Raw genomic sequence first — 18639 nt, 5'->3', positions numbered from 1 at the left:
CTTGAAATGAGTAATGGCAAAATTTTCTCCACTGTCTGTAAAGTTATTAAGATATGGTGACGACGTTAATGTAGGTAATATTAGCGTAACAGGTCTATATTGAGATGTTAGCATTACTATGTTATAAACTCAATCGCCCACAGATATCGATCTCGCTTTGAACATGCCGTGCAGTATCCGATAAACATTTGCAAAATTGTGCTTGCACATTATCATAAATGCATTTAGGATATTGTGACTTAATATCAATGTCCAGAAAAAATAGCATTTTCGAATGAATTATTCCTTCGGGAATTGAGTAAATAGCATTTCTAAAACATCAAAACATATACCCTCGGCCTTAGAATAAAGATCAACAGTTTCAATATACTGAGTCAGACAGTGACGACTTTGAAAGGTGTATGGTCCTATATGTTCACCTGAATATAGCTTTCATTGCTTTAAAAGGTGGGGTATCTACGCGTGACCTTGTTGGGATCAGATTCCGGGCACGTCTCTAACGAGTATGTAGAATACTACTCTGCGCTCAGTATTTGAATAAGGACAGGTAAATAATGTTTGTTGAAGTATAATAAAGTTTGAGTTTACAGCACAGTTTGTTCAGACTATGTCTGGAAGCATGTGTTAATCACCAAAATGCTTATCTATGCTTTTTGCTGAAGAATACGAAGAATAAGACCTAGTAGTTGAGATGCCAGATCAGTCATGGATACCACTTCAGCTGGGACATACATGCGACGCAAGAAAATGGAGTGGTTTGATGCGTGTGATGTGTGTTTGACGAAGCCATTACCTTATATGTATGCAGGGATTATTTTAATAGTGAAAACTTTGATAGAAGAAACAATTGCTCTCTTGTCTGACTGCAAGACAACTCGGATATGCTGGTATGAAGCGTTAGATTGGGATAAAAAGACTGTTCTTGGATTTTCTTTATGGGGCATGTGTGAGCTGAACACCAACGTATCTCAGGAAAGTACTTGTCAGCGCCTAGAAGCATTCAGTAAGTTTTAAAGAAACAAACATATTACGAGCTCTGTCTCTCTCTCTCTCTCTCTCTCTCTCTCTCGACTAAAGGCCCTAATCAAAGAAAAATAATGACGATAGCATTTCACGCACAGCGTTATTAATTAAGGTACTGCATACGGGACACCTTGTTCTATATCTATAGACACATTGACTTGCTGTTTCAAAAGAACTAGGTTATCTAGATACTCCTCAAAAGACGTAAAAATCTTTCGATTGAGCCACATGAAAAAAAATCTTATAATGCCCACTTAAATAACCTCAAAATACTCCAACACATTGTTGACATTAACACAAACAGGGGTATTGTGAGCGAAATAAAATCAAGTGCACTTTAACAGGATACTGAATTTACACATTAGACTATACGAATACATTTATTATATTTATGACTAACGACAGGATCAAAACTAACGAGGTTAAAAGCAGCCAGATGCATATCTGATATTAATATCCGTAAAATGATTGTCAAATGTTCAGTTAACCAAAACAAAGAAAGGTGAACATATGGCCAAAATCTTAAATTTGATCATTCCAGAGTGGGGTTTTGTCAGCTGTTAACGCGAGACATGCAGTACATTTACGGTGCAAAACTGGTATATTGTATATTGTTTTGATGATGAATGAAATTAATGCAAAGCACAAATGTCAAAATTCTAGGAAAATAATGGTTATATTACATGGATGCAAGCAAGTTGTAGGGAGCGACATATTTAACACAAGACAAAACACAGGTCTATTAGAAATTTACTTTTCTACTTTTAAATTTACAGAACGGCTGCCACTAATCCAAGGATTCCATGTGGTTTCAACATTACTGTTATTGACAAGTTTAATACTTTTGTCAGCAATTGTGGTCAAAATGGTGCGAATTGTTCCTAGTCTTGAGTATCGATACCCCCCAGCAGTCACGTTGTCTCTAATGGGAGTCGCCATGGTTCTGTTTATATCAAGTAAGAAACACAATAAATGTTGTTCATTTAGATTTTCTGTGAAGAAGAGATAATCTAATGAATCTATCAGTAAACCCCTAGACTAGCTTTGTCATGTAATGGGTGTAATGTTTTTTAATTTGAACAAACACCATACGTGTTTTCATTATCTATCATAAAAACTTATTTATTCCTTTCTACATAGGATCCATATTAAAAGTAATATTATTTCACGTCGATAACCTTAAAAGGTTGACTGTTGATATAATTGTATATATTAATGTGTGACTTAAAGCAGTATCTGCCCGTTTCAGGTATTTTTCAAATCTCAGCTATCGCAGTCTACAACAGCAATGTGGGAGATGTAAAGCGACTGGCCAGTGAACCCTACCTCTCCCAGGGCATGGCGTTCACGCTCTCGGTGTTGTCATCGGCGTTTTCCTTATTGGCGGTTTCAGCCGTTTTGATGGGTGCTCTTCTTACACGAAGTTCACAACCAGCGCTAACTGAACAAGAGTGGGAATGACAGGAAAAGTTAATTTATTTTATTTCAGTTTACACGTGGATATTTTTTATAGATCTATATCCTTTTGATATAGATATCAACTTACTAAATATGAGGCTGTGTTTTGATGTCGTAGGCAGTGATGTATATTATATTTGTCATGCTAAAGTCGACGATTAACAAGATTATTTATTTTCATGTATGTATTTTTAATTCTCCCCTTTTCAATCACGTCACAAGCTGTGACGTCAGCTCTCATGATCGACAACTTTAGGTCATATCGCACACATTATCACTTCCGTGCAGCTGGGTCGTGAACTGAACTTTTCATTAGAAATGATATCTACTTGAACAAACCTGCCCTTACCTGATCGTTGTAAATATCACCAGATTGTATTAATCAATACGTAAACTAGTGAAAGGTTAAATTCGGTGGGAAAGGTGTCGTTCAGTTGACGAGAAATCGTTTACATACGTAATTGAAATTTAGAATATGTTTTGGTTCCAATCCTGAAAATGGGTATGTATCATTTTTATCCGAAAAGAAACGTTTTTAAAATTTGGCTCATCCACAATCGTCCTCAAACATGAGTATGATAATAAAATCTTAACATAATAGTAGCTTGTCTTAGATTGATTTGTCAATTTTCTTTAAGTATTACTCGAGAACATTTGGAGCGACGAAAATTATACGACTTTAGTTTAATTCTTTAATAAATTTGAACAGCGTCACCCTTTGAGCAATTAAATGGTTTATGTTATGAAACAATTTCGTGATTGTATCAATTATCAAAAAGTGCGTTGGCATCAGTTCATCAGCATACTGGAATTTGCTTGCCTGATTCACACCAACTGTCATCAGTTCATTGAAAGGACAAACGAAGGACGTAGACGATCAGTGAACAAAAACACACAACGCTACCAAAGTCATATCAAGGACGATTCATGGAATAGTACACAGACATGAGATCACATTAGGTGAGTTAACAGTCACAGAGGAGACGTTATAACTTCACTATCATTAGTGTTATGACCACGTCTGAACTTGGAAGCCAAGGGCGCGCGGGTTCACGGACAATTTACTGGAATGGATACCGACTTTCCACGTGGAAAAGTACTGGGGCGATCAAACCAAGACGTTTGAAGGATATGTTGTTTATTCCATCCAATTTGTGCGTGTTTTTATCCGTTTATTCAATGCCAGTGAAAACAGTGATGCGTTCCGAAGACTGTCCACTGTTCAAGAGGAATAACAGCACCCAAATATCACGTTGTAAAATGTCGTTCACGAGTCAAGGACCTGCCTGAATATGAAGCCATCTGTTATGATTCAGATAACAATAAGTGAAAAATAATCGCTAGTCACATAATCAGAAATATTGTAGTATACGCTTTATTTTTGTTTTACTTCAAGTAAGGAATAATTTTGCAGTTATGAAATCACTTGCAGGAGCGGTAAAATGATGCAATGATTTTACATTTCAGAAATTTTAAGAAGTTTGCTGATAGTTATAACTCAAAATAAATCAAAAGTTTTGAAATAACCCTATCACTTTTTAATAACTGTTTATTTCCTTCCATATTTGAGGGTACTATGATATAAATCATTGAAAATTATGGGACAATGAAAAATGTGCAAATATCTCTTAAATATGTGCTTCACAGATTTGACACAGATATTCACTTTTTTGTGGAATGACCCGAGTTCAAACATGTACACCATGTTATGTGCATCCCCAATACACAACTATTGCTACCAAAAACGTATTTGTTAGAGGTAAAATAAAAGAAATAACAAATACTACTACTGACAGCAAAGTATTTATTTTAAAAACAAATTTCAGTGAAAAAAAGTTTCTTTGACCAAGGAGTTCTGTGTATACAACTTCTTGCTTTGAAATATTTCTTAGGGGCTTTGTACATGTACCTTGGGTAGTAGTCATAAAACCATGGCTACCAAGTGAAAAAATGTGACTACACATTATCCATTCAAAGAATTCTTATCCACGATATCCCGGGTGACTTAATACTTACAGTAGTAGCAATTTTGGGGCAAAAATGTCATTTTCAGTTTTTCAGTTGCCTCAATCGACAGAGCATCTATCAAGATAACTCCTGCAGAATTGTGTAGCAATGAAAAAGGACTACAGAACAGTACATGTATCTCAACTTCATTTTGCAGATGTGGATCAATTTTATCAACTAGACAGCAAAGCTGGCAAATATACAGACACCATACAAGTAACAAGGCAGCAAAGCTGACAAATGTTTAGACATTACACACAAAAAGTGCACCAAATAATGTTTTGGCCAATTTTGATGCATGTGCATGTTGGATGGTGCTTTAAAACAGCATAATCACTCTTACCCTATTACATTATGTACTACAGGTAACATGGACATTGGAAGTTTGAAAGTTATGGGGCAAATGTCACCAAAATTATGCAAAAAAAAAAATAATAATTACCATAAATGTAAACCGATCATACCAATTTTCCAAAGCAACCTGCTTCTTTGCCAAACAAAGCCACTCATTAAATTTAAATTAAAACAAAAGTACGGTTTGACAGTTATGGGGCAAGCATCGCCAAAATTGTGCACATAAACAGAATAATTACCGAAAATGTAAACCTATTGTGCCAATTTTCCAAAGCAACCTGCCTCTTTAACAAACAAAGCTCAGTAAATTTAAAATAAAACAAAAATACGGTTTGGCAGTTACGGGGCAAATGTCATGTGTGGGTGACGGCGATGACAAGGACAGACAGATCAATCAGAATATATACATACACAGAATATATACATACACTTACAGTGTATGTATTTAAAAATGAAAAATAAGACATCCAAGTACATTTAATACATAAAAAAAAGATTTAAACTGAAATGTTTCAACCTAAAATGTAAAGTTGCTAGCCCTATATGCATAGGAACCAAAATCAGTAAGTTAAACTAAGTTACCATCATTATATACATATGACCTAAGAAAACAGCAGAATTTCATCATTATGAACAACAAAACACTATGTTTATGTAAACATACCTGTATGTAAATATGTAGGTTAATATAAATACAGCTAGTTTTATTACACAATCACTGCTAAAATTTATTGGACTTAATCTCCTCTGTAAAAGGAATAATATTTAACACTTGCAGTTCAATCTGACTAGTGCCGATGGTAGTTCACTGTAAAGTAACATCTTGCCTGCATGAGCTCATCTTTCTAATAATTCTAAAATTTATAAATATACATTTGTGAATGTGTTTTACTTCAGCCAAAAATACTAGCATAGCTAACATCAGTGCACAAGTTAATAAGAAGACTGTGCTATGTTAGTAATCTGGTGGTTTTATCTTGTGGGAGAGACAGCCAATCATGAAACCCTGTCTGAACAATAATTTACACTGCACTTATACTAAAATTGATCAGTAGAAAAACTATCCACTATATATAAAAAACTATTTTTTTTTTTGGGGGGGGGGGTTCATTAAGACATTAAAATGAGACCAAGATGACACATTTCTAAACTAACACAAGACTTCAAGTGCCAAATTTATTAGTTGACATATTTTGTTCAGAAGTTTGTGAAACACAGGCAGAGGGCATTTCCCCACCAGAGAGAGCTCAATGTCTATGTTGGTGTGCAAATACATATCAAGGTCTTCAAGCATATTTCACTGAAAGTGATTGGAATCTGAAGGGTTTGACTAGACAGGACTGCATCTGCAAATAGACAGGCCAACACCTGTTTAAAATATGCTCCCTCCAACTTTGTTAGAGCAAGAGGGGAGGGGGTGGTAACACTGCATGGAAAAGGATGACTTAATTGAATATCTACAAACTATGTTTTCCTTATCAGCATTTTACATTGCATGAATAAACAGCGACAAATTGGCTAAACCTGGCCATCATTAATACCAAAATACAAATGAATACAGAAATATATGTGGTGATAAAAATTCACCTCACCGGTAATATTTTGAGGTAGAATGTTACTGGACGTATTTGAAATGTCCTTTCAGTTTGACTGGAGTCAAATCTTCAGTATCAGGAAGTAACAAAGGTGACAATATAAATTTCATCTTAAAATGTGATATATTAAAATAAGGAATGGTTTGGATCTTCTACACAGAAAAAATATACAAAGTGTATTTAAATAAATAAATAAATAAATAAATAAATAAATATAAAATGCACTGGCAAATATACAAAAGTATAACTGTCTAACACTTAGTAAAAGTTTGTGTGATTTTGGTTTTTAGTTTACAACCAACCTATCTATCAACACAAGCTAAGATAGTGTTCTATGATTATATCTGAAATATACTAAAAAAAAACTTTCAATTTACAGGCTGCTGACTGCAGAGATTCAATAAAATCTGGAGTAGTTTTCTCTGTCCATATCTAACGTATAAGGAGTACTGTTGCCTGGGCGTCAGGTTTTCAAAATTCTCCAGTTTCAGCAACAGCTCATCCTCCTTCATGCTGGAGTGATACAGTTTCAGCACCTCTTTAGCTGTCCTGTAAATGTTAAATTAAGTTAAGGATTTTAAATATGCATATTTCATTACTGCAGCCAGTATCCAACCCTTTTCAGTCTCAATCTTTTATTTAACAAATTAACAGTAATGGCGATAACTGCTGTATTCCAACTTTTTATAAACTTGTGCTGAACACAAGGTTTTTTTAAGTGAATTACATCTGAATAGTCCACATAATAGCATTAGCTCTTATGCAGTGACAAAATAAGTAATGTACTAGAATCATTATTTACATACCTAGCCAGTATTTCCAGCCACTCTTTTGGAAGTTTTGAGATATCACCTGTAAATTTTTAAATACATACAAAACCAGATCCAATTCCAATTTCATCACAATTATAACTGCACCCTAAATAACCAATGCCATAATAAAGTGCTCCATTCAGCGATCCATCTTGATGTCATCTATATACAGGCAAGCTGCAGGTAATGAACCAACATACTGGTAGCTGACTGCGAAAGCACCCATATCATGGAAACTGTAAACTACACGGCACGTGTTGCAGTCTTCATCAGCATTGTACGTTAACCAGTATAAATAATTAAAAAAAGTTCTTAAGGGTGTCATTAAAGTACACATATGACTTACTAAGTCACAGTCTCATTCTAATTATTTAAACATATCATCGGAATTATCATCATCAATTTACTAAAAAAATAATATAATAAATAGCAAAAAAAGTATAAAAATAAGATATTTCAAGATTATTATGTCAACTGCTTAACAACCATATGGAACAGATGTTTCTATCTGTCTCAAGTACTTACTGTTCTTCAATGATATATCATCATCTACTTCCATCCATCCAATGTTTTCTTTTAATGCAGCAAATTCCTCTTTATTCATGCAAAGGACCTGAAAATAGGAAAAAAGTGTGACCACTCAATACATATTTACAGATCTTTTAGCCTTTTCTTATGGTTGAAATTAGTTAAACTTTGATTTTTTTAACATTTACAATTTCTTCTTTTTGACCGGTTTCTATAATTACTAGCCCAGTGGTTTCATTTCTGATTCTATTGGTCTACTGTTACACCATACTGAAGATTACATCTAAGCCACGGCTTTGTACTGTGTTCTTAGAAAGTCTCCCAGCCTTCTCCACTCACTTCTCTTACATGTACTTCCACAAATCTCCATTGATATCTGGCATTAACATCAGCCAATAAATATTGACAAAAATATCTTGCCAAATTTTCTACCTTCAAGGTTTGATATGCTTCCTCCTCTGTGAGTATCCCAGAAGTCCCTAAAATGATGGCTGCATCATCAACCACCACAGACTGAAACCACACAAAAGTAAAAGCACAGATAAATGTTCTCATTTTTTTCAATATTTCTAATAATTTTACTTTTTTTGTTCTATGACATATAAGATAAAAATGACAAAAATTCATAATAATAAATAATAACTTCAACAAAATGTTAAATTCCATAAAAAAGAAATCAATCCATCCCAAAGGTTACCCACCATATCCTGCAGCACTTGCCATTTCTCAGTGAGGAGCTGGAGATCTTCTTCATCTTTACCTTGCTTTGCAACATCATACAGAATTTGTAGTGGAAGGTCCACCTGGAGTGAGAAATTTGTCTCGTTGAATGTAGAAAATCCACTGAAAATATATAACCACACCACACACACAATTCTATACCCTGTTTACAATTTTTTTATTCCAGAAAAAAAAATTGAATAATTATTATAAATAAAAAAAAATGAATAAACAAACAGTAGAATCCCCTAAAAAGAAAGCTTGGGAAGCAAACTATGACATGGGTAGAATGAAAATGGTCAATAATTATAACACTTCAGTCTATCTTTCATTTACAGGGAACTGAATGCAGTTTGTATACTCACTGTGTCATAGTTGTTATTTGGATATGGTTCTGCAAACCCATACATATGAAGCAGCTGCCAGTTTGCCAACTGACCATATGTGTTGAACACTTCTTCTCCCTAGATAAAATATGGAACAGACACATGAAAAAAATTGTCTTCTCCATTTTATATAATAAGAAAAGCAATTAATACGAGCATGATACTTTAAATAAAAAATGTAATAAAAATCACTGATATTCAGGGAATTCTTACACAGTAGTACTCCTTTCCTATCGTTTTAATGACCATAATTGAATATCTCTGTTCTTATAACTCCAGACGAAATTTGTTAACTAAATAACACCTACAGATTCCAAAAATCCGTTTATTTGAACAAAAACACACCTCTCTAATTGGTTTGGTGGATACCATTCTCAAGCAGTCTTTGTCAAATGACAAATGAGCATTGTTTTTGGCTACATGATTCAGGATATCTGCCATAGGGACCATCATAGGAGGGGATTTTTTCTCTGCATCTTCATCTTCATCTTCATCATTTCCATTTTCCTCATCTTCATTGCCATTTTCATTAGATTTAACTGGTTCAGTAAAACTATAGGCCATTACAAATGCAACCATCTTCTTATAGAACTCAAAGTCCTGACAAAGTGCCCTAAAATTGTGAATGATATGGATCAATTCAAATCAATATTATGCATATTAGAAAATTAAATATGATGAGATTAAGTACAAGAACTACATTTAAATTAAAAGCATCTGACCAAAATTAACTTCTTAATGATGATGGTGGAATGAAACAAAACCATCTCAGCTCCACAATATATTAGCAAATATAAATATTGACTTACGGGAACACATCTTCATGCTTTTTCACAAATGGCAGTACTATGCCACTGAACTCCTTTTCAATGAACTCCAAATCTCTGTCCACATTCTTTATTACACCAGTTCCCCTCAACTCTTGCTCCATTTCAGACCTGAAATATTTTAACAAGATCACTACATTAAACAGATTGCTAAAAGAAATTAATTGGTTGTAAAATTGTATATGTAATGAATGATTTTAAAAAAGTTCCAAGTTTTCTTCTATTTTCTAAACACAAGTTCACATACATTTAATTTCCTACATATTCAGGTCCTATATCTATATCAAATTTTATCTGTCCCTTTCAAGGTAAACTTGAATGTCATGGAAAATATATCACTGATTTTTTTTGTGATTTATAGCTACTTTCCTATCATCCACAGAAGTACAACAAAGAACAAGCTGCTTACAGAGGTTGTAAATGATGTACATAAAGTTTACACTCAAAATCAAAGGGCATCCAACCCCATTACCTCTCCCAAAACATTGGCAAGTGTAGTTCTTCAAACTCTGGAACCAGCTCCAGATAAGGCTTCCATTTGGACTGTGGGTTTGTGTACTCATACATAAGAGCCAGCAAAAGGGGAACCCAGCCACTCTGACTTTCAATGGAAGACGATTCTAAAAATTAAATTATATAAACATGCTTCTGTACTTTGATTCAAATAATGTTTTTTCCTTTAACTTAAACATAACATTGAACTGCTATTGGGTGAATTTAATGCTACAGATTCAAGTTTGCAAACAGTACAATTAAATAAAAAGATGATGTGGAAGTTAATGTATTAACATGCAATCAAAAGTTTGAATGAGTCAAATATACCAATTGTCAAGCTTACAAGCTCCGTAATTTTACCTGATTCTAGCAGCTGTGCTATTGCACAAGTCTGTGGAGACAGTAGTAATGAACGTGGGATTTCAAACAAGCACTTCCCTTCAGGAATATCTTCTGTAGCCACCATCCCATAATTGGCACTAGAGCCAGACTTCGTGACCAAAACCTGAAGAGAGAAGGATGCTGTCAAGTAATAAATAAATAAATAAATAAATAAATAAATAAATAAATTTAATTAAAAGAAATAAATCATCAGACATTTATAAAAACTTGGAAAAATAAAAAACAATGTACATATATGCTTGCATGACTTTTTTCCCATCAAAGGTTATTAAAAAATGACATTTTTCAACTTCTACTTATCCTGTAAGCAGTGTTAAACAATCTCAGGTTTTGAATTTAATGAAAAAAATAAATATTTAAACATGCCAGAGCCTCTGAAACAAATTTTTACATTAAAACTTCTTTAAAGTGATATAAATAAAAGTCTTCCTGCTTACTGATTCCATAAAAACATGATAAAGACACAATGCAAACACTATTACATAATAAGTATACAGTGTTCTTAAAAACTATATTAGAAATACAAAACATATGGTATGTATAAAAAGTTGTATATGGTCCACTTTTAAACAGCTACCAGTCATTGATGGAAATAAACTTGATCAAAAGGCTACACTTGTAAAAGCTGACCAAATTCAAACTGTAAATCGTCACGGTCAGTGATTCCAAACTGACAAGTCTTGCGCAAAATTAAGAATAAGGTTTTATTGGAATAGCTCAAGTGTCCTTACTCAAGCATTCAAAGATTATCATAAAAAGCCAAAATTTAATCAACAACGCGCCAACCACAACAACCGCAGAGCTGACAGTAAATATATGAACAAAGAAAACAAAGATCGTCATCAAAACATCAGCGGTCGCCGGTTGCCTTAAATGACCTATAGTCAACTGTTAAAAAACACGATTTCAAAGCGCTACAAACCTTCGAACTAACACGCAAATTAGTTTCCCTGCACCATCGAAAGAAACTAAGAAGTTTATCTTCACTGACTAGGACTTTCTTTGGAGAAATCTGCTCCTGATCTTCGTCCTCATGTTTTCTTTTTGACTCCATCCCTGCTGCAGCTGAAACCAGACTCCAACCACAGAAGAGCAGCATACACCCAATGACCTCTTTCGACCTTTGCCACACGATACGAAACGGCGGGGTCCGAGGATGCGAAGCCGACCTTCACCCCCCCCCCCCCTGGCGTGGGGTTCGGGGCCTGCTGAAGGGCTCCGAAAAATGTTTGTAATTTAGAGGGCGAACTGTGCCATTTGATACAGTTTAGAACTATGATTCAGATTCCAATTGGTGTGATTTTTTCAGAAAACGAAGGGACCCCCTGACACACCTGTAGGCCTATAGAGCAGTTAACTTTTTTGAACGACTTCAGTTTGTTTGTCACTGAATATTAAAAAGATGGGGGAGGGGGGAGAGGGGGGCGAATACACCCTACTGACAGTAAACTGTCTAAAATAAGCATTAAATAAACTGTTTTCCGTATCAGAAATGCCAAACTATCTTGGAATCACAGTATATTTTTTAGTCAGCAACAGAAAACCCTGTATCCTATTGCACCAAGTAGGCCTACTTGGACAAGGTGAAACTTTCTGACAGTTTTTCTAGGGAACATAGCCTACGTTACGTGGTATTAGCCACGACGCAAAGCCCCTTTTACAGTTTAAAGACTTATAAAACATTCTTACGTCATTATATATCATAGAAATACTTCTATTGGTCATATGTAATTTATCATGACTGAATCACTAAAAAATATAACGGAACGCGATATGACCGAAAATTATATGACCGGAACATACTTTAGTAGCGGAACATACGTTACCACTTAGGCACCTTATATAATGTATAAAAATCGTAAAAAAAAGTAGATGTAAAACTGAGACGCCCGTGTGTTAAAAAAAATGAATGCAACTTTGAATATTTTCAATTTTATTTATTTATTTATTTATTGATATTTCAGCATGAGAAATGCACCTCTATATTGGTTTTGGTGTTTATTTATCTTATCGTTTTTTTTTTTTTTTGTTTTTTTTTTGATCAATTTAATAGCAAAATATCAATATTTCTATCTTATATCTGATGATTTCATCTCTTGACTTATAATGTCAATTAAAAACGACAGGCTTATCTCATTCTTTTAAAGAAAAAAAACTTCCTTTAGGCCAAAAATGAATTTTCCTGGGGTAAACGACACTTTTCCCATACTTACCAATGGTTAATAATTTTAAGTTGAAAAAGTATAAGTTAATTTTAAAAAATTAAAAGAGTAATTTTAGAAAATCTTTTAAAGTTTGGTGCAGAGCCCAAAGTATTTACACGGACGTACAGGCAATGAAAATGTCAAGGTTTTGGTAATCTATCCAGATTGCAGAAAGGAAGGAAGGCTCAAATGAAAAACAAACAAGAATGGAATATTTTACTTTCCAGATTGCATTTGTTGTAATTTTTTTTCTTAAGGTTGCTTGGAACGATTGGACAAACGGCGATGACAAAATAGAACGCATGCCCTTCCCAGAACCTATACGGTAATCTGTTGGGTAATTAACAATGAGTTAAGGTATATTATACGTGTTCGAAAATATCCCATAGTCAAATTCAGATTTTATAAATGACAAAACTACTTATATAGAAGTATGTGATGTCGATATTTCCTTCTTCATGTGCAGGAAGACATGGTGGTCTGGCCAATCACCTAGAAATGAATTATGAAACTAGATTAAATCTCTGATATTGAAGTTTTAGAAATGCATTTAGTGTCAAGCACTGAGATGGTCAGGCCATGTCTCTAAGATGGATTGCACCAGAATGTCTAAAGGATTTCAGAACTGTCACAGGGAAAGAAGGAGAGATAAAAAATAAGATAAAATAAGACGGTTTAAAAGATAGATTAAAACATGCACTGGCACCATAAATCCAAACACGTGGCAAATGGAAGCATCTGACAGAAAGAATTCAAGTATTTTTACAACAAATTTTCAGTTCAAGTCGTTGATTCGGCATTCGCGATCACAATTCCGCGGATTGAGATCACAAACGGCAATTTTGTTTACAAGGCCTGGATTTCGAGAACATCAGCTAAATGTATAGTGCAGCGAGTAGCAGCAGCGAAAGAGAAAGAGGACGCAAAGGAAAGAGTGTAAAAATGTCCAGCCAGCAAATGCTCAGCGTCGAAGAGCACGTAAATCAAAAATAGGTCTATATAGCCATCAAGAAGCATGCTGACGAAATCAAGACCAAACATGCTACCCCTTCCCTGAATTTCAGGACAGATGATAAAGCTACCATTGAATTAGGAATTATGTATAAAACATTGTATCCAAGCGCTTAGGGCACACTAAGTGACATTATCACCTCATATTCGATCCTGAATAAAGAAATCGAAAATAAAACAGTAGTCCCCCGATACTATAACCGTACAATTATTTAGCACCAACAAGGCGATACATAGCACTAACATTCATCCGCTCTGGTAGTGCTGGTTAATTTGTGTGTTTGTTGGTTAATATGGGTGTTAATGTTAGTGTTAGTAAACACTTAATCCGTTTTTAAAGCCTGACGATAAACGTGCATTGGTACAAATCGTGCTACAGTATTTATACAACAATATTTATTTTTATACAACAATATTTTAACCGTTTTACTGTTGCCAAAGGCCTATGAATGGATTCAAACAGAGAGGAAGGCGAAAACATAAAATATGGTTTTTGTGCGTAATCCAAGATTATTCTTTTTTAACAGCAAATTGGTTTAACCAAAGTTTCAGCTTGTATAGGAAAATAGTATTATTAGAAAAATTTGTTAGTTCAATTTTAGTTTTATAAAATGATGTTCTTAATCAACTTTATGTAAAACAGTTGTCTTCTTTTTGAATAACATTTCCAAAGAGAAACAAAAGTGAAGAGTTTGGAGAAAAAATATATTGTAAGAAATGAATGTGCCGCAAAAGATATAAAAACTTGTTGGGGAAAAACAACTACCATATTGCTTCTGCCAAAACGAACCCCAGCCCAGATGGAGGGAGGAAAAGACCCATACACCTCTTCCAGTCTTAAAAAAGACGGAGCTGTACAGTGAGTAATTTGGAATTACCTTAAAGTCTTTATTAAATTTACTAATGATGTTTTTCCCTTTGCTTTCAATGCATTAACAACCGAAAAACATTCATTAGATAAGCGCCGGTGGCTGTAGTCTGAGTGAATAATAAAGACTCACCTGTATTACGTTGTTCGTAAACCTCTTTCCTTATAAACATATCCGTTGCTCATGAGTAAGCTACACCCGAAGTTAAGAGTTCTGACAGTTATTTTTTTAAATACACTACCAAGCATAGCCGATAGTAGATTTGAATTTCCAGTACACTGGGAAACAGAGGGGGTGTATCATGTGTTTCTCATAGATAAATCAAAGGTTTATTTGAATGTTCTGTAAACGTTCAAATAAATTATAATTGGTTTTAGCCAGACAGCAAGGTTTACATAATAAATTATATATAAAACAGACTTAATGGCGACTTAACAAGAAAGATGATAACAGAAATGAAAAAATACTTCCTTGGCAATTTCAGCCTCAATACCAGTAGTGGCCTGTCTAAAAAGGGGTATATGCATGTATGCTAAACAGTGTGTAATCTGTAAGTTATTAAAGGGATAAAAACTCTTCGCTGTGAAATATATATCTCAAACGAAGAGTTATCATCCCTTTAAATTATAAGTAAAAATAATTATGCAGCTATTCAAACTGAGCCTGCTTTTTGTCATATTCAAGCTCCCTGTAAATTCAAAGAAAGACAAAAAAGTTTTGTAATTATAGGTTGCCAACGATGGCAGCAGAAACAGCCATGTGGATATAAGGTAGACATTAGGGGTGACATTCTTTACCGAGGATAAGCCATGTTCATGCAACTTCTGTTTTCAGTGATGCAATCATAACATCATTCTGTAGCCGGATAGAATATCCAGCCCATTTGAACAGCTAATGGCCAACAACTTACAATTACTTCAAAGTGAATCTTCAGCGAAGCGATGAATAAAATTTTACACATGAATTGCAAATTTAATCATTTATAAGCTCCATGTTACTGTATTTACAATTCTTATGTTGATGCCAAAAAGAAACACAAACACAGCTTTTTTTTTAAGGAAAAACAGAGCAACACAATGATCATATAGTTCAATAAATTTATTTTTCGCACCTGTACACTTAACATCAGCTTTTCTACTTTTTACACAGTACTGTCTGAACAAATACATGTATATTTGCCATAACATCTTTATAAACCATTAAAAAATGTATTTCAAAGGAAAATTTTGAACTGGATATAAAGCTCACTATAACTTATCGCACACAAAGGGGACACCCATTTGAAACCACTGATACTTCACCACCATTGCTGTAGGCTATTTATTATCTTCACAGTAAAATGTAGAACATGATTTCTTTACAGGATAGAAACTTTCACGAAAGGACAAGGCAAGACTTATAAAATACATATTAATGCATAAAAAGCCTGAAATAATTATCTTGCTGGTATGTACCTAATGTAAAGGATTGCTGTATAAATAGGCTTGAAATAGCCATATTAACAAATAATATTATAAATGGGCATCTAATCATTGAATAGATTTATGAAGGCTTCTTCACTCTCTTGCTTGTTAATACTTAACAACTAAGACAATTACTTCAACTCTGCCAAATGCTACATAATCTGCACCCTGAATTTATTTCTGATCTTTCATTCATTATTAGTCTGGTCATCAACCAGTAAATAATTCTCTACTTCAGTCTATTTAGTGATAAATTTGGTAGAGTTTTAGTGCAAAAGCACAAACAATTGATGCTACCATACATCTCATCTTTGAGTTTGGGCGTCTTTGAGACGAGTAGTTCTTTGCAGGTAGCTGTTGCTGCTATTAATTATATAATCACATGGAATGCAGAACTTATTCTGACAGTCACATTTAGAGACCTTCCTCTATTCATGCTGTTTGACATGGCAGTGTAAATCATATTTAATTGTCATATTTGACAATGTTCGGGCTTCTAACATAATTTACTTTTCTGTGCAAAAGTATTCCAAGATGCAAAAAAATGTACTTTGTACATTATGGGCCACATACAATATAATAGTTATGATATTACATTTTCACAGACACATTATAATTATCTTTATTAATGTACAACCATAGGAAAAATCTACAACATACAAAACAGTAGAAATAATTTTTACATGATATTAAATTTTCAATAATTTGCACATTTTTTAGGCAGCAATATTATAGCATGCTCTGCTGCTTCATTTACAGATACTGTATCCAGTACAGATTCATCTGGACTGAGCATCCACTTCTGTTGAATTTCCATTTGTTTCTCTCGACTCTCGTCTCTCCTTTCCTGGAACAGCTAAGGGACTACTTGTTTTTGGTTTTGTTGCAGGCGAGTTTGTGTGACTCCGAGAGTTATGAGAGGCAGTTCCAGATGGAATGAGGGGTGGAGGAGCACCCACTGAACTGGATGGAGAGTTAGTCTTGGTAGTACTACTGTGATTGACTAGAGGACTCGCTGGTCTTGTAAAATGAATACTCCCTGACGCACTGGGAGTAAAATAAGAGTCTGGTCTGAGTGGAGGGATTTTTGAACGTTCACTGAATTCTCGCTCATACAGCATCTGCATGTCCCTAACACGTGCTGCTTCCATCTCACGTGCAGCATGTTCCCTCATCATCATTTCCTGCCGTGCTTGTTCACGGAGCCGTTCGTGCTCCATCAAACTACCCAGAGGATTCTGAAACCTTTTCATGAGTTCTCTTTCTCTCTCCCTGGCCAATTCCTCCCTTATTTCCAGTGTGTGTCTGTTAAAGTCAATCACACTTCTATCAGGCAGTCTCTCTGCAAAGTTCAGTGGATTCCACAGACCATGTGGTGGAGGTGGCCGTTCCCCATGTAAGCTATAAGGAGTCCCCATTAATCTCCTGGGATCTAACAAGCTAGGTCCAGAGAAAGAATGAGGAGGCATGCCTGGAGGATGCATTAAGTCACTCCTTTTATCAGAATTTCCTAAAATCATAACATCATCCTCCCTTCTCTCCTCTTTGATTTTTAGGTCAGTTTTCTCATGTAAATTGTTAAAGGCACTGTCCGACTTGGTCATATAGTCCCTACGGAGATCATCTCGCCCATTTCTAAGTGGAGATCTTGAGCGTGACCGCCTGCGATCTTCAAATCTTTCTGTTCTTTCTCTGTCACGACTTCTGTCAAAATCTACACTACTTCTGCGCCTGTCAGGTGAATGTCTGCCAGCCAGTCGGTCTCTTTCTCTGCAACAGAACAGAACACATGGGCATAAAATTAAAGGAAGTCAAATCTTTATTTCACCATATTGTATGTATAGATGTTGAATTACAAGGACATTTCTAGGGTTCAATGATAAGTATGTTAGCAAACAAGAAAGCAAAAGAAATATACTTACCTTTCAAATTCTCTTTCTCTTTCCTTGTCACGCTCATAATGTCTGAAAGTAAATAGATATATTCCTCACTCAATACATATCTGAAAGTTGTGGTGATCTTCATACATTGTAAGTATCTCCCCAAATTTTCCCTACAACTGGTGCAAGACTGGTATAGATAAGATATGACATGGAAAATTGAACCAACTTTCTTTACATCTCCTTGAACATATAAAAGAAATTTAGTATTAGAACAATAGACCTTCGCTGTGTAATTTTACACTGAGTAAATTCTCTACCTTTCTCTATCCAGAAGGCTCTGCCTCTCATCTTTCTCCTTTGCCAATAATGGTTCCCTTTCCTTCTCCTTCTCTAGTTCAGACTTGGGCCACGAGGGAGGTGTGGGGAATGATGGTGGGGTCCTGTGGAGACGACTCCATTCATGTGGGGATGTTAAATTGGGCAGAGAAGGGTGCTCTCTCATCATTCCATTGGCTGGAAAATAAAAATATTATGAAACACCACATATGTCTAAACCCCCAAAAAACTTTTAAAAAATGAATAATACTTCAGTAACCAAATCA

General features: G+C 34.8%; 3 protein-coding genes across 11 annotated transcripts in view; 1 reads left to right on the top strand and 2 right to left on the bottom strand.

Moving 5' to 3' along the window:
- The first annotated feature begins 457 nt into the window (after positions 1–457).
- LOC106178029 (uncharacterized) lies at positions 458–3081 on the top strand. The gene is made up of 3 exons (XM_013561025.2): positions 458–1003; positions 1800–1979; positions 2273–3081. Exons 1-3 carry the CDS (start codon positions 706–708, stop codon positions 2482–2484), a joined length of 690 nt encoding a protein of 229 aa, XP_013416479.2. The 5' UTR covers positions 458–705; the 3' UTR covers positions 2485–3081.
- Positions 3082–4271: 1190 nt separating this feature from the next.
- LOC106178142 (N-lysine methyltransferase setd6) lies at positions 4272–11718 on the bottom strand. 2 transcript variants are annotated; one of them, XM_086999837.1, is made up of 11 exons: positions 11530–11718; positions 10566–10710; positions 10183–10330; positions 9693–9821; positions 9229–9496; positions 8863–8961; positions 8479–8580; positions 8117–8290; positions 7775–7862; positions 7244–7289; positions 4272–6986 (listed from the first exon to the last, which is right to left on the bottom strand). In XM_086999837.1, exons 1-11 carry the CDS (start codon positions 11704–11706, stop codon positions 6806–6808), a joined length of 1557 nt encoding a protein of 518 aa, XP_086855963.1. In that variant the 5' UTR covers positions 11707–11718; the 3' UTR covers positions 4272–6805. The 2 variants fall into 2 exon arrangements, with proteins under 2 accessions (XP_086855963.1, XP_013416662.2); XM_013561208.2 differs by having other exon boundaries at positions 8210–8290.
- A 4056-nt stretch (positions 11719–15774) lies between these two features.
- LOC106178105 (fibrosin-1-like protein) overlaps positions 15775–18639 on the bottom strand; it is a 94279-nt gene continuing 91414 nt past the window's right edge. For all 8 annotated transcript variants that reach the window (XM_087000310.1, XM_013561144.3, XM_013561143.3 and 5 more), the window contains 3 exons: positions 18355–18550; positions 18077–18118; positions 15775–17924 (listed from right to left, as the gene is read on the bottom strand). In XM_087000310.1, the coding sequence (XP_086856436.1) occupies positions 16934–17924; positions 18077–18118; positions 18355–18550 (1229 nt within the window). In that variant the 3' untranslated portion in view covers positions 15775–16933. The remainder of the gene's footprint in view (positions 17925–18076; positions 18119–18354; positions 18551–18639) is intronic.

Source organism: Lingula anatina, chromosome 1, assembly GCF_051362555.1.
Source record: "Lingula anatina isolate TDL-2025a chromosome 1, LinAna3.0, whole genome shotgun sequence".
In the NCBI taxonomy this organism is placed as follows: domain Eukaryota; kingdom Metazoa; phylum Brachiopoda; class Lingulata; order Lingulida; family Lingulidae; genus Lingula; species Lingula anatina.
The sequence above is the reverse complement of the archived record's forward strand: the minus strand, read 5'-3'. Positions and strand labels throughout refer to the sequence as shown.